Source organism: Tachyglossus aculeatus, chromosome 3 (genome assembly GCF_015852505.1).
Source record: "Tachyglossus aculeatus isolate mTacAcu1 chromosome 3, mTacAcu1.pri, whole genome shotgun sequence".
Taxonomy (NCBI): domain Eukaryota; kingdom Metazoa; phylum Chordata; class Mammalia; order Monotremata; family Tachyglossidae; genus Tachyglossus; species Tachyglossus aculeatus.
In genome coordinates, this window is record NC_052068.1 from 62,207,652 (window position 1) to 62,221,315 (window position 13,664).

The 13,664-nt window shown below is 46.5% G+C and overlaps 1 protein-coding gene across 4 annotated transcripts in view; it reads left to right on the forward strand.

Annotated features, from left to right (window-relative positions):
- The first annotated feature begins 1,240 nt into the window (after positions 1 to 1,240).
- The window catches only part of HKDC1 (hexokinase domain containing 1), a 68,836-nt gene continuing 56,412 nt past the window's right edge, over positions 1,241 to 13,664 (forward strand). For 2 of the 4 annotated variants that reach the window (XM_038743782.1, XM_038743779.1), the window contains exons 1-5: positions 1,241 to 1,403; positions 1,602 to 1,800; positions 8,240 to 8,402; positions 9,291 to 9,439; positions 11,941 to 12,060. In XM_038743782.1, the coding sequence (XP_038599710.1) occupies positions 1,738 to 1,800; positions 8,240 to 8,402; positions 9,291 to 9,439; positions 11,941 to 12,060 (495 nt within the window). In that variant the 5' untranslated portion in view covers positions 1,241 to 1,403; positions 1,602 to 1,737. Of the gene's footprint in view, positions 1,404 to 1,580; positions 1,801 to 8,239; positions 8,403 to 9,290; positions 9,440 to 11,940; positions 12,061 to 13,664 lie in introns of those variants that run through there. The other 2 variants (XM_038743780.1, XM_038743781.1) reach the window with 2 other exon arrangements.

A 13,664-nucleotide genomic window follows, 5' to 3' on the forward strand; every position in this document is an offset into this window, starting at 1 on the left:
CGGAGAGGAAGAGGAGAGGGGGGACAGAGAGGAGAGAAGGGTGAGAGAGGGAAGGGAGGAAGAGGAGACGGGCAGAGAGGAAGAAGAGAGAGAGACAGAGGAAGAGGAGAGAGGGTGCAGAGAGGAAGAGGAGAGAGAGAGACCGAGAGGAAGAGGAGAGAGGGGGCAGAGAGAAAGAAGAGAGAGAGACAGAGGAAGAGGAGAGAGGGGGCAGAGAAGAAGGGGAGAGAGGGAGCAGAGAGGAGAGAGAGAAGGGTGAAAGAGAGAGAAGGGAGGAAGAGGGGGCAGAGAGGAAGGGGGGCAGAGAGGAAGAGGAGAGAGAGACAGAGAGGAAGAGGAGAGGGGGGCAGAGAGGAAGAAGAGAAAAAGAGACAGAGGAAGAGGAGAGAGGGCGCAGAGAGGAGAGAGGGAGAGAAGGGTGAGAGAGGGAGAAGGGAGGAAGAGAGGGGGCAGAGAGCAAGGGGAGAGAGGGCGCAGAGAGGAAGAGGAGAGAGAGAGAGACAGAGAGGAAGAGGAGAGAGGGGGCAGAGAGGAAGAAGAGAGAGACAGAGGAAGAGGAGAGGGGGCAGAGAGGAAGGGGAGAGAGGGAGCAGAGAGGGGAGAGGGAGAGAAGGGTGAGAGAGAGAGAAGGGAGGAAGAGAGGGTAAGAGAGGAAGGGGGGGACAGAGAGGAAGAGGGGGGGCAGAGAGGAAGAGGAGAGAGGGCAGAGAGGAAGAAGAGAGAGACAGAGGAAGAGGAGGGGGGCAGAGAGGAAGGGGAGAGAGAGGACAGAGAGGAGAGAGGGAGAGAAGGTTGAAAGAGAGAGAAGGGAGGAAGAGGGGCAGAGAGGAAGGGGGGTGCAGAGAGGAAGAGGAGAGAGAGAGACAGAGAGGAAGAGGAGAGGGGGCAGAGAGGAAGAAGAGAGAGACAGAGGAAGAGGAGAAGAGGCAGAGAGGAAGGGGAGAGAGGGAGCAGAGAGGAGAGAGGGAGAGAAGGGTGAGAGAGAGAGAGAAGGGAGGAAGAGAGGGGCAGAGAGGAAGAGGAGAGAGGGGGCAGAGAGGAAGAAGAGAGAGAGAGACAGAGGAAGAGGAGAGGTGGCAGAGAGGAAGGGGAGAGAGGGAGCAGAGAGGAGAGAGGGAGAGAAGGGTGAAAGAGAAGAGGAGAGGGCAGAGAGGAAGAGGAGAGAGAGAGAGAGAGGGAGGGGGCAGAAAGGAAGAGGGGAGAGAGGAGCAGAGAGAAGGAGGAGGAGAAAGGGGTAGATGTAGGTGGGAGACAGGAGATTAAAGAACTGGAAGGGGGAGTGTTATAAGGTGGAGACTGGAGATTCTAGATTGTAAACTCGTCCTCTAGACTGTAAGATCCTTGTGGGCAGGGAATGTGTCTGATATACTGTTGTCTTCTCCCAGTACAGTGACCTGTACATGGTAAGTGCTCAGTAAATACGAATGATTGATTGAGGAGAGACGGGCGAGGAGGAGGGGGCAGAAAGGAGGGGGTGAGAGGAGAGTGCAGAGAGGAGGAAGAGGGGAAGGAGAGAGAGGGAGGAAGGAAGAGAGAGAGCGAACAGGCCACTAAAGGTTGTTTAATCATTGAACCAACAGCCTGAATGACTTTATCCCTAGACTACCAGGAAGTCTTCACATCTTAACTCCTGGGATATGAACGGCCTGTGAGGATACAGTTGGAAGAGCCAAAGCCGAGGGTTTTTTTTTAAAGGAATCTTGCTCTCCTTGGGAACGGAATCGGATTCTGAGAAAAATGTTTGCGGTACATCTGCTGGCCTTCTATTTCACCAAACTGAAAGAGGATCAGGTCAAGAAGGTAAGGGCCGAAAGAAGCTCGCGCGGAGTCTCGTATCCTGGGGAACAGGAAGTTAGTCAGATAGGAGGGGAAAGGGGACATTTATGGATTATATGCACCAAGTTTCTGGGAAGGGACGGGCTATAATAATAATAATAATGGCATTTATTAAGCGCTTACTATGTGCAAAGCACTGTTCTAAGCGCTGGGGGGATACAAGGTGATCAGGTTGCCCCACAGGGGGCTCACAGTCAATCCCCATTTTACAGATGAGGTAACTGAGGCCCAGAGAAGCGAAGTGACTTGCCCAAGGTCACACAGCTGACCACTGGCGGAGCCGGGATAGATACAAGGCGATCAGGTTGTCCCACGGGGGGCTCACAGTCTTCATCCCCATTTTCCAGATGAGGGAACTGAGGCCCAGAGAAGCGAAGTGACTTGCCCAAGGTCACACAGCTGGCAATTGGCGGAGCCAGGATTTGAACCCATGACCACTGACTCCAAAGCCCGGGCTCTTTCCATTGAGCCACGCTGCTTCTCTAGCTAGCAAATCCATCGATCATATTTTTTGAGTGCTTTCTATGTGAAGAGCACTGCACTAAGCTCTTGGGAGGGGACAATTTTAGACTTTTAGACTGTGAGCCCACTGTTGGGTAGGGACCGTCTCTGTGTGTTGCCAACTTGTACTTCCCAAGCGCTTAGTACAGTGCTCTGCACAAAGTAAGCGCTCAATAAATACGATTGATTGATTGATTGATTGACAGTGCAACGTTCCCTTCCCACAAAGAGTGAAGAGAGGGAGACAGCAAAGTGGGGGAGAATCAATCGAAATGTATTTTGGACCTTTTAAGAGTCCTTAAAGCCCCAGAATATTGGAGGGAGAAAACTCCATGACCAGGGCTGGGCAAACAGGAATATAAATGGACATGGACGGGCAATTAAGCTTCATAAATGTTCTTGATATTTTTTAATAATAATAATAATGGCATTTATTAAGCACTTACTTTGTGCAAACCACTGTTCTAAGCGCTGGGGAGGTTACAAGGCGATCTTTTAGACCTCAAAGTGAGGTGTAGTTGTATTGTTATTATTATTAAATTATTGATGATGATGATGATGGCATTTATTAAGCGTTTACTATGTGCAAAGCACTGTTCTAAGCTCAGGGGAGGTTACAGGGTAATCAGGTTGTCCCCCGGGGGGCTCACGGTCTGCATCCCCGTTTTCCAGATGAGGGAACTGAGGCCCAGAGAGGTGAAGTGACTTGCCCAAAGTCACCCAGCTGACAATTGGCGGAGCCGGGATTTGAACCCATGACCTCTGACTCCAAAGCCCGGGCTCTTTCCACTGAGCCACGCTGCTTCTCCTTATTAACAATATTATTACTTTTAATAAGAGCTGTATGTTTAGCTGTGACTATGAGCTCCAGGAGTACAAGGTAGAGAATGTGGTCTGTGTCCCTACAGAATTTCAGGTTTAAAATGGAGGAAATTGTTGCCGGGTCAAACCCAGAAACCCAGGGTTTTATTTTCTTAATAATAATAATAATAATAATAATAATGACATTTATTAAGTGCTTACTATGTGCAAAGCACTGTTCTAAGCACTGGAGAGGTTACAAAGTGATCAGGTTGGCCCACGGGAGGCTCACAGTCTTAACCCCCATTTTACAGATGAGGTAACTGAGGCACAAAGAAGTTAAGTGACTTACCCATGATGGTATGTGCCAAGCACTGTTCTAAGTGGTGGATAATAATAATAATAATAATCATAATAATAGTGGCATTTATTAAGCGCTGGCTATGTGCAAAGCACTGTTCTAAGTGCTGGGGAGGTTACAAGGTGATCAGGTTGTCCCACATGGGGCTCACAGTCTTAATCCCCATTTTACAGATGAGGTAACTGAGGCACAGAGAAGTTAAGTGACTTACCCATGATGGTTTGTGCCAAGCACTGTTCTAAGCGGTGGGATAATAATAATAATAAAAATAATGGCATTTATTAAGCGCTTACTATGTGCAAAGCACTGTTCTAAGCGCTGGGGAGGTTACAAGGTGATCAGGTTGTCCCACATGGGGCTCACAGTCTTAATCCCCATTTTACAGATGAGGTAACTGAGGCACAGAGAAGTGAAGTGACTTGCCCAAAGTCACACAGATGACCATTGGTGGAGCCGGGATAGATACAAGGCGATCAGGTTGTCCCACGTGGGGCTCACAGTCTTCATCCCCATTTTCCAGATGAGGTAACTGAGGCCCAGAGAAGCAAAGTGACCTGCCCGAGGTCACACAGCTGACAATTGGTGGAGCTGAGATTTGAACCCATGACCTGTGACTCCAAAACCTGGGCTCTTTCCAGTGAGCCACTCTGCTTAATATTTAACAACGTACCAGCGTTTAAAAATTTTACCGAAAGAAATAGGATTTTTATCCTTAGATTTGTACTGTATTCGAGGATGAAGTTCATTGAAGTTCACTGTCTCTATATGTCGCCCACTTGTACTTCCCAAGCGCTTAGTACAGTGCTCTGCACACAGTAAGCGCTCAATAAATATGATTGATTGATTGATTGATTGGGCCCACTGCTGGACTCACAGTAGACGGGGAACTTAAGGTGAAGCGTGAGCCTCTCGAGCAGTCAATCGTATTTTCTGAGCGCTTCCTGTGTGCAGAGCACTGTACTAAGCACTTGAAAGAGTTCAGTACAACAGAGTCGGTAGACACGTTCCCTGCCCACAACGCGCTTACAGTCCCGAGTCTCCAGCCTCCACCTTACAACACTCCCCTTTTCAATGCTATAATAATAACAATAAAACTGTGATATTTGTTAAGCGCTTACTATGTGCCAGGCACTGTACTAAGCACTGGGGTAGATCAAAAGTAATCGGGTGGGACACAGTCCCTGTGCCACGCCGGGCTCACGGTTTTAATTCCCATTTTACAGCTAAGATAGCTGAGGCCCGGAGAAGTAAAATGACTTGCCCAAGGTGACTCAGCAGGCAAGCGGCAGAGGCAGGATTAGAACCCAGGTCCTTCTGACTCTCCGGCCCAAGCTCCATCTGGGCCACACTGCTTCTCCTCATCTCCTATCTCCCGCCTACATTTTACCGTGGCTCAGTGGAAAGAGCCCGGGCTTTGGAGTCAGAGGTCGTGGGTTCAAATCCCGGCTCCGCCGACTGTCAGCTGGGTGACTTTGGGCAAGCCACTTCACTTCTCTGGGCCTCAGTTCCCTCATCTGGAAAATGGGGATGAAAACTGTGAGCCCCTCGTGGGACAACCTGATCACCTTGTCACCCCTCCAGCGCTTAGAACAGTGCTTTGCACATAGTAAGCGCTTAACAAATAGCATCATTATTATTATTATTTACCTCACTTGTTTGGGGAGGGGGGATAGGCCTAGGAGCCCACTGTTGGGTAGGGACCGTCTCTATATGCTGCCAACTTGTACTTCCCAAGCGCTTAGTACAGTGCTTCGCACACAGTAAGCGCTCAATTAATATGATTGATTGATTAAGAAGCAGCAATTAGAGAAGCAGCGTGGCTCAGTGGAGAAGAGCCCGGGCTTTGGAGTCAGAGGTCGTGGGTTCAAACCCCGGCTCCGCCAATTGTCAGCTGTGTGACTTTGGGCAAGTCACTTAACTTCTCTGTGCCTCAGTTACCTCATCTGTAAAATGGGGATTGAGACTGGGAGCCCCACGTGGGACAACCTGATCACCTTGTAACCTCCCCAGCGCTTAGAACAGTGCTTTGCACATAGTAAGCGCTTAATAAATGACATCATTATTATTATTATTATTGTTGATTGACTCAGAAGACCTGGGCTCTAAACTTGGCTCTGCCACTCGTCTGCTGGGTGACCTTGGGCAAGTCATTTAACTTCTCTGTGTCTCTGTTTCCTTATCTGTAAAATGGGAATTAAGTACCTGAACTCCCTTTCATTCATTCATTCATTCATTCATTCATTCATTCATTCGATAATATTTATTGAGCGCTTACTGTGTGCAGAGCACTGGACTAAGCGCTTGGGAAGTCCAAGTCGGCAACATCTAGAGACGGTCCCTACCCAACAGCCGAGAAGGAGGAGACAGACAACAAAGTGAAACATATAGACAGGTGTTAAAATCAACAGAACAAATAGAATTATAGCTAAATGCACGTCATTAACAAAATAAATAGAATAGAAAATATGTACAAGTAAAATAAATAGAGTAATAAATCTGTACAAATATATAGAGCCCACTGTTGGGTAGGGACTGTCTCTATATGTTGCCAACTTGTACTTCCCAGGCGCTTAGTCCAGTGCTCTGCACACAGTAAGCGCTCAATAAATATGATTGATTGATTGCTGTGGGGATGGGGAGGAGGAGAGGAAAAAGGGGGCTCAGTCTCAGTTTGATATTCACCCCACAGCACTTATGTACATAGCTATAAGTTATTTATATTAATGTTTCCGTCTCCCCCTGAAGACACAGACGGGGACAGACAGACAGACACAGACAGCTCGCTTCACTTCTCTGAGCCTCAGTTACCTCATCTGTAAAATGGGGATTAAGACTGTGAGCCCCACATGGGGCGACTTGATCACCTTGTATCCCCCCCGGTGCTTAGAACAGTGCTTTGCACATAGTAAGCGCTTAACAAATGCCATTATTATTATTATTATTACCTGTAAAATGGGAATTAAGAGTGTGGGCCCCATGTGGGACAAGGATTGTGTCCATCCATTCATTCATTCAATCGTATTTACTGAGCGCTTACTGTGCGCAGAGCACTGTACTAAGCGCTTGGGAAGTCCAAGTTGGCAACATATAGAGATGGTCCCTACCCAACAGTGGGCTCACAGTCTAGAAGGACGTGATTAACATGATTAACCTGTATGTATGTATATATGTTTGTACGTATTTATTACTCTATTTATTTTACTTGTACATATCTATTCTATTTATTTTATTTTGTTAATATGTTTGGTTTTGTTCTCTGTCTCCCCCTTCAAGACTGTGAGCCCACTGTTGGGTAGGGACCATCTCTATATGTTGCCAACTTGTACTTCCCAAGCGCTTACTCCAGTGCTCTGCACACAGTAAGCGCTCAATAAATACGATTGAGTGAATGAATTGCTGTATTGTGCTCTCCCGAGCACTTAGTACAGTGCTCTGCGCTCAGTAAGAGCTCGCTTCACTTCTCTGAGCCTCAGTTACCTCATCTGTAAAATGGGGATTAAGACTGTGAGCCCCCCTCTGGGACAACCTGATCACCTTGTGTCCCCCACCCCCGCCAGCGCTTAGAACAGTGCTTTGCACATAGTAAGTGCTTAACAAATGCCATCATCATTATTATGATGATGATCTTCTAGACATCTTCTAGACTGTGAGCCCATTGTTGGGTAGGGACTGTCTCTGTATGCTGCCAACTTGTACTTCCCAAGCGCTTAGTACGGTGCTTTGCACATAGTCAGCGCTTAACAAATGTCATCATCATTATTATGATGATGACCTTCTAGACTTCTAGACATCTTCTAGACTGTGAGCCCACTGTTGGGTAGGGACTGTCTCTCTATGGTGCCAACTTGTACTTCCCAAGCGCTTAGTACAGTGCTTTGCACATAGTAAGCGCTTAACAAATGCCATCATCATTATTATGATGATGATCTTCTAGACTTCTAGACATCTTCTAGCCTGTGAGCCCACTGTTGGGTAGGGACTGTCTCTCTATGTTGCCAACTTGTACTTCCCAAGCGCTTAGTACATCATCATCATCATCATCAATCGTATTTATTGAGCGCTTACTATGTGCAGAGCACTGTACTAAGCTCTTGGGAAGTACAAATTGGCAACATATAGAGACAGTCCCTACCCAACAGTGGGCTCACAGTCTAAAAGGGGGAACAGAGTACAGTGCTCTGCACATAGTAAGCGTTCAATAAATACGATTGATCGATTGGTTATTATTATTATTATCTGTAAAATGGGAATTAAGAGTGTGGGCCCCATGTGGGACAAGGATTGTGTCCATCCATTCATTCATTCAATCGTATTTATTGAGCGCTTACTGTGTGCAGAGCCCTGGACTAAGCGCTTGGGAAGTCCAAGTTGGCAACATAGAGAGACGGCCCCTACCCATTCATTCATTCAATCGTATTTATTGAGCGCTTACTGTGTGCAGAGCACTGGACTAAGCGCTTGGGAAGTCCAAGTTGGCAACATCTAGAGACGGCTCCTACCCAACAGCGGGCTCACAGTCTAGAAGGACGTGATTAACAGGACTGTGCCCCAGTGCTCAGGACAGTGCTTGGCGCATAGTAAGCTCTTAACAAGTACCAAAATTCTTCTTATTATTATTATTTCCACACGGAGTGTTTTTGGGAGGACCGTGTTGGATATCCGCCTGTCCCGGGGCAGTTATCCAACCTCCCGCCGTGGCCGCCTCATCTTCCCTTCCCTCCGTGTGGTTGTCCGTTACAGGTGGACAGATTCCTCTATCACATGCGCCTCTCGAATGACTCCCTGTTGGACGTCATGGGTCGTTTCCAGGCCGAGATGGAGAAGGGGCTGGGGAAGGACACCAACCCCACAGCCGCGGTGAAAATGCTGCCCACCTTCGTGAGGGCGATTCCCGACGGCTCAGGTGAGTGGCCCCAGCGGCCTTTGGGAATCTCGGACCCCGCGGACGGAGGGCCCGGCCTTTGGAATGGCTTCCCGTGGGAAACTTTGACCCCGCGCACAGAGGGCCAAACCCAAAGCCACCATTTTGGGAGCCCTCCTGGGAAACAGGGAAACTTGTACCTATCTATTCTATTTATTTTATTTTGTTAGCATGTTTGGTTTTGTTGTCCGTCTCCCCCTCCTCGACTGTGAGCCCGCTGTTGGGTCTCTCGATGTTGCCAACTTGTCCTTCCCAAGCGCTTAGTCCAGTGCTCTGCACACAGTGAGCGCTCAATAAGTACGATTGAATGAATGAATGAATGAATCCCCCCGCCTTACCTCCTTCCCCTCCCCACAGCCCCTGTATATATGTTTGTACGTATTTATTACTCTCATTTATTTTACTTGTACATAGTGACTATTCTATTTATTTTATTTTGTTAATATGTTTTGTTTTGTCGTCTGTGAGCCCGCTGTTGGGTAGGGACCGTCTCTCGATGTTGCCGACTTGTCCTTCCCAAGCGCTTAGTCCGGTGCTCTGCACACAGTAAGCGCTCAATAGATACGATGGAATGAATGAATGAATGAATCCCCCCTGCCTTACCTCCTTCCCCTCCCCACAGCCCCTGTATATATGTTTGTACAGATTTATTACTCATTAATTTTCCTTGTACATATTGACTATTCTATTTATTTTATTTTGTTAATATGTTTTGTTTTGTCGTCTGTGAGCCCACTGTTGGGTAGGGACTGTCTCTCGATGTTGCCGACTTGTCCTTCCCAAGCGCTTAGTCCAGTGCTCTGCACACAGCAAGCGCTCAATAAATATGATCGATTGATTGATTTAAGCATGTAAGCATTTGTTAAGCAGAGAAGGGGGAGTTTCTGGCTCTGGATCTCGGTGGCTCCAAGTTCCGCGTCCTGAAGGTGAAAGTGTCCGAAGAGGGGAAGCAGGCCGTCCAGATGGAGAGCCAGTGCTACCCAACGCCCGAAGAGATCGTTCAAGGGAACGGGCCGGAGGTAAGCGGGGCCGGGACCAAAACGACGCCGGCATTGGGAAAACCCACCCTAACTCTTATCCGGACATTTTCCCCAAAGCATCTTCTCTTCAGTTGCCTCATTCATTCATTCAACTGTATTTATTTGTTCATTCATTCATTCATTCAATCGTATTTATTGAGTGCTTACTGTGTGCAGAGCACTGGACTATGCTTGGTATTCATTCATTCATTCAATCGTATTTATTGAGCACTTACTCTGTGTAGAGCACTGGACTACGCTTGGGAAGTATTTATTGAGCAATTCAATCGTATTCATTCATTCAATCGTATTTATTGAGCGCTTGCTGTGTGCAGAGCACTGGACTAAGCGCTTGGGAAGTATTTATTGAGCACTTCAATCGTATTCATTCATTCAATCGTATTGATTGAGTGCTTACTCTGTGCAGAGCACTGGACTACACTTGGGAAGTATTTATTGAGCACTTCAATTGTATTCATTCATTCAATCGTATTTATGGAGCGCATACTGTGTGCAGAGCACTGGACTAAACGCTTGCCCACTGTTGGGTAGGGACTGTCTCTATATGTTGTCAATTTGTACTTCCCAAGCACTTAGTACAGTGCTCTGCACATAATAAGCGCTCAATAAATACGATTGATGATGATGATGATGATGATGATTTATTGAGCACTTCAATCATATTTATTCATTCGTTCATTCATTCAATCGTATTTATTGAGCGCTTACTGTGTGCAGTGCACTGGACTAATCGCCTGGGAAATATTCACTGAGCACTTCAATCATATTCATTCATTCATTCATTCATTCAATCGTATCTATTGAGCACTTACTGTGTGCAGAGCACTGGACTAAGCGCTTGGGAAGTATTTATTGAGCACTTCATTTGTATTCATTCATTCAGTCGTATTTATTGAGCACTTACTGTGTGCAGAGCACTGGACTAAGCGCTTGGGAAGTATTTATTGAGCACTTCAATCGTATTCATTCATTCATTCATTCAATCATATTTATTGAGCACTTACTGTGTGCAGAGCACTGGACTAAGCGCTTGGGAAGTATTTATTGAGCACTTCAATCGTATTCATTCAATCGTATTTATTGAGCGCTTACTGTGTCAGAGCACTGGACTAAGCACTTGGGAAGTATTTATTGAGCACTTCAATCGTATTCATTCGTTCGTTCATTCATTCAATCATATTTATTGAGCGCTTACTGTGTGCAGAGCACTGGACTAAGCGCTTGGGAAGTATTTATTGAGCACTTTCTACCTTCTAGACCGTGAGCCCACTGTTGGGTAGGGACCATCTCTATATGTTGCCAACTTGTACTTCCCAAGCGCTTAGTACAGTGCTCTGCACACAGTAAGCGCTCAATAAATACGATTGATTGATTGAGTACTGTGTGCAGAGCACTGTACTAAGCACTTGGGAAGTATTTATTGAGCGCTTACTGTGTGCAGAGCACTGTACTAAACGCTTTGGAAGTACTTATTGAGCACTTACTGTATGCAGAGCACTGGACTAAGCGCTTGGGAAGTATTTATTGAGCGCTTACTGTGTGCAGAGCACTGTACTAAGCGCTTGGGAAGTATTTATTGAGCACTTACTGTGTGCAGAGCACTGGACTAAGCACTTGGGAAGTATTTATTGAGCACTTACTGTGTGCAGAGCACAGTACTAAGCGCTTGGGAAGTATTTATTGAGCACTTACTGTGTGTAGAGCACTTGGGAAGTACAAGTTGGCCACATATAGAGATGGTCCCTACCCAAGAACGGGCTCACGGTCTAGAAGGGGGAGACGGACAACAAAACAAAACATGTGGACTGGTCTCAAGTCGTCAGAACAAATAGAAATAAAGCTAAATGCACATCATCAACAAAATAAATATAATAGTAAATATGGACGAGTAAAATAAATAGAGTGATAAATCTGTGCAAACATATGGACAGGTGACAAGTCATCAGAACAAATAGAATTAAAGCTAAATCATCATCATCATCATCAATCGTATTTATTGAGCGCTTACTGTGTGCAGAGCACTGTACCAAGCGCTTGGGAAGTACAAATTGGCGACATATAGAGACAGTCCCTACCCAAAATGCATATCATTAACAAAATTAATAGAATAGTAAATATGTACAAGTAAAATAAATAGAGGAATAAATCTGTAGAAACATCTATAGAGGTGCTGTGGGGAGGGGAAGGAGGTAGGGCGGGGGGGGATGGGGAAGAGGAGAGGAAAAATGGGGCTCATTCGTTCCTCTCTATCACCTCAAGAAGGAACGAGGAAATCAAGTGAACCGGGGCCCGCGTTTGTAGTTCTGTAAATCATCATCATCATCATCAATCGTATTTATTGAGCGCTTACTGTGTGCAGAGCACTGTACCAAGCGCTTGGGAAGTCCAAGTTGGCAACATATAGAGACGGTCCCTACCCAACAGTGGGCTCACCGTCTAAAATATTATTTTTTTTTTCCTTTGCTTTCCCTTTTCTGCAGCTGTTCGAATACGTGGCCGACTGTTTGGTGGACTTCGTGAAGGCCGAAGACATGCAGCACAAGAAAATCCCTCTTGGCTTTACATTTTCCTTTCCGTGCAACCAGACTAAATTGGAGGAGGTAAGGGCCTAGGGCATAGTTTGGGAGAAGCAGCGTGGCTCAGTGGAAAGAGCCCCGGCTTGGGAGTCAGAGGTCACGGGTTCAAATCCCGGCTCCGCCCATTGTCAGCTGGGTGACGTTGGGCGAGTCGCTTCACTTCTCCGGGCCTCAGTTCCCTCATCTGGAAAATGGGGGTTAAGACTGTGAGCCCCACGTGGGACGACCTGATCACCTTGTATCCTCCCCAGCACTTAGAACAGTGCTTTGCACATAGTAAGCGCATAACAAATGTCATTATTATTAGTAGTAGTAGTTTGGGAGAAGCAGCATGGCTCAGTGGAAAGAGCCCGGGCTTTGGAGTCAGAGGTTGCGGGTTCAAATCCTGGCTCCGCCAATTGTCAGCTGTGTGACTTTGGGCAAGTCACTTCATTTCTCTGGGCCTCAGTTACCTCATCTGTAAAATGGGGACTAAGACTGTGGGCCCCACGTGGGACAACCTGATCACCTTGGAACCGCCCCAGCACTTAGAACAGTGCTTTGCACATAGTAAGCGCTTAATAAATGCCATCATTATTATTATTATTATTCTCTGTGCCTCAGTTACCTCATCTGTAAAATGGGGATTAAGATTGTGAGCCCCACGTGGGACAACCTGATCACCTTGTAACCTTCCCAGCGCTTAGAACAGTGCTTTGCACATAGTAAGCGCTTAATAAATGCCATTATTATTATTATTATTATTATTATTATTATTCTCTGCTCCTCAGTTACCTCATCTGGAAAATGGGGATTAAGATTGTGAGCCCCCCGTGGGACAACCTGATCACCTTGGAACCTCCCCAGCACTTAGAACAGTGCTTTGCACATAGTAAGCGCTTAATAAATGCCATCATTGTTATTATTATCATTATTCTCTGTGCCTCAGTTACCTCATCTGGAAAATGGGGATGAAGACTGTGAGCCTCCCGTGGGACAACCTGATCACCTTGGAACCACCCCAGCGCTTAGAACAGTGCTTTGCACGTAGTAAGCGCTTAATAAATGCCATCATTATTATTATTATTATTCTCTGCTCCTCAGTTACCTCATCTGGAAAATGGGGATGAAGACTGTGAGCCCCCCGTGGGACAACCTGATCACCTTGTAACCTCCCCAGCGCTTAGAACGGTGCTTTGCACATAGTAAGCGCTTAATAAATGCCATCATTATTATTATTATCATTATTCTCTGTGCCTCAGTTACCTCATCTGGAAAATGGGGATGAAGACTGTGAGCCCCCCGTGGGACAACCTGATCACCTTGTAACTTCCCGAGCGCTTAGAACGGTGCTCTGCACATAGTAAGCGCTTAATAAATCCCGTCATCATTATTATTATTATTACTAACGTTTTTGGTTGAGGTTTGAATGATGGTATAACAACGATAATGATAATCGTTGTGGTATTTATTGAGCGCTTACTATGTGCCTGGCGCTGTGCTGAGTGTTGGGGTGGATACAAGCTAATCAAATCCCACATGGGGCTCACGGAAGGGAGCACAGGTATCGAATTCCCAGTTTGCTGATGAGGGAACTGAGGCACCGAGAAGTTAAGTGACTTGTCCAAGGTCACACAGCGGACGAGTGG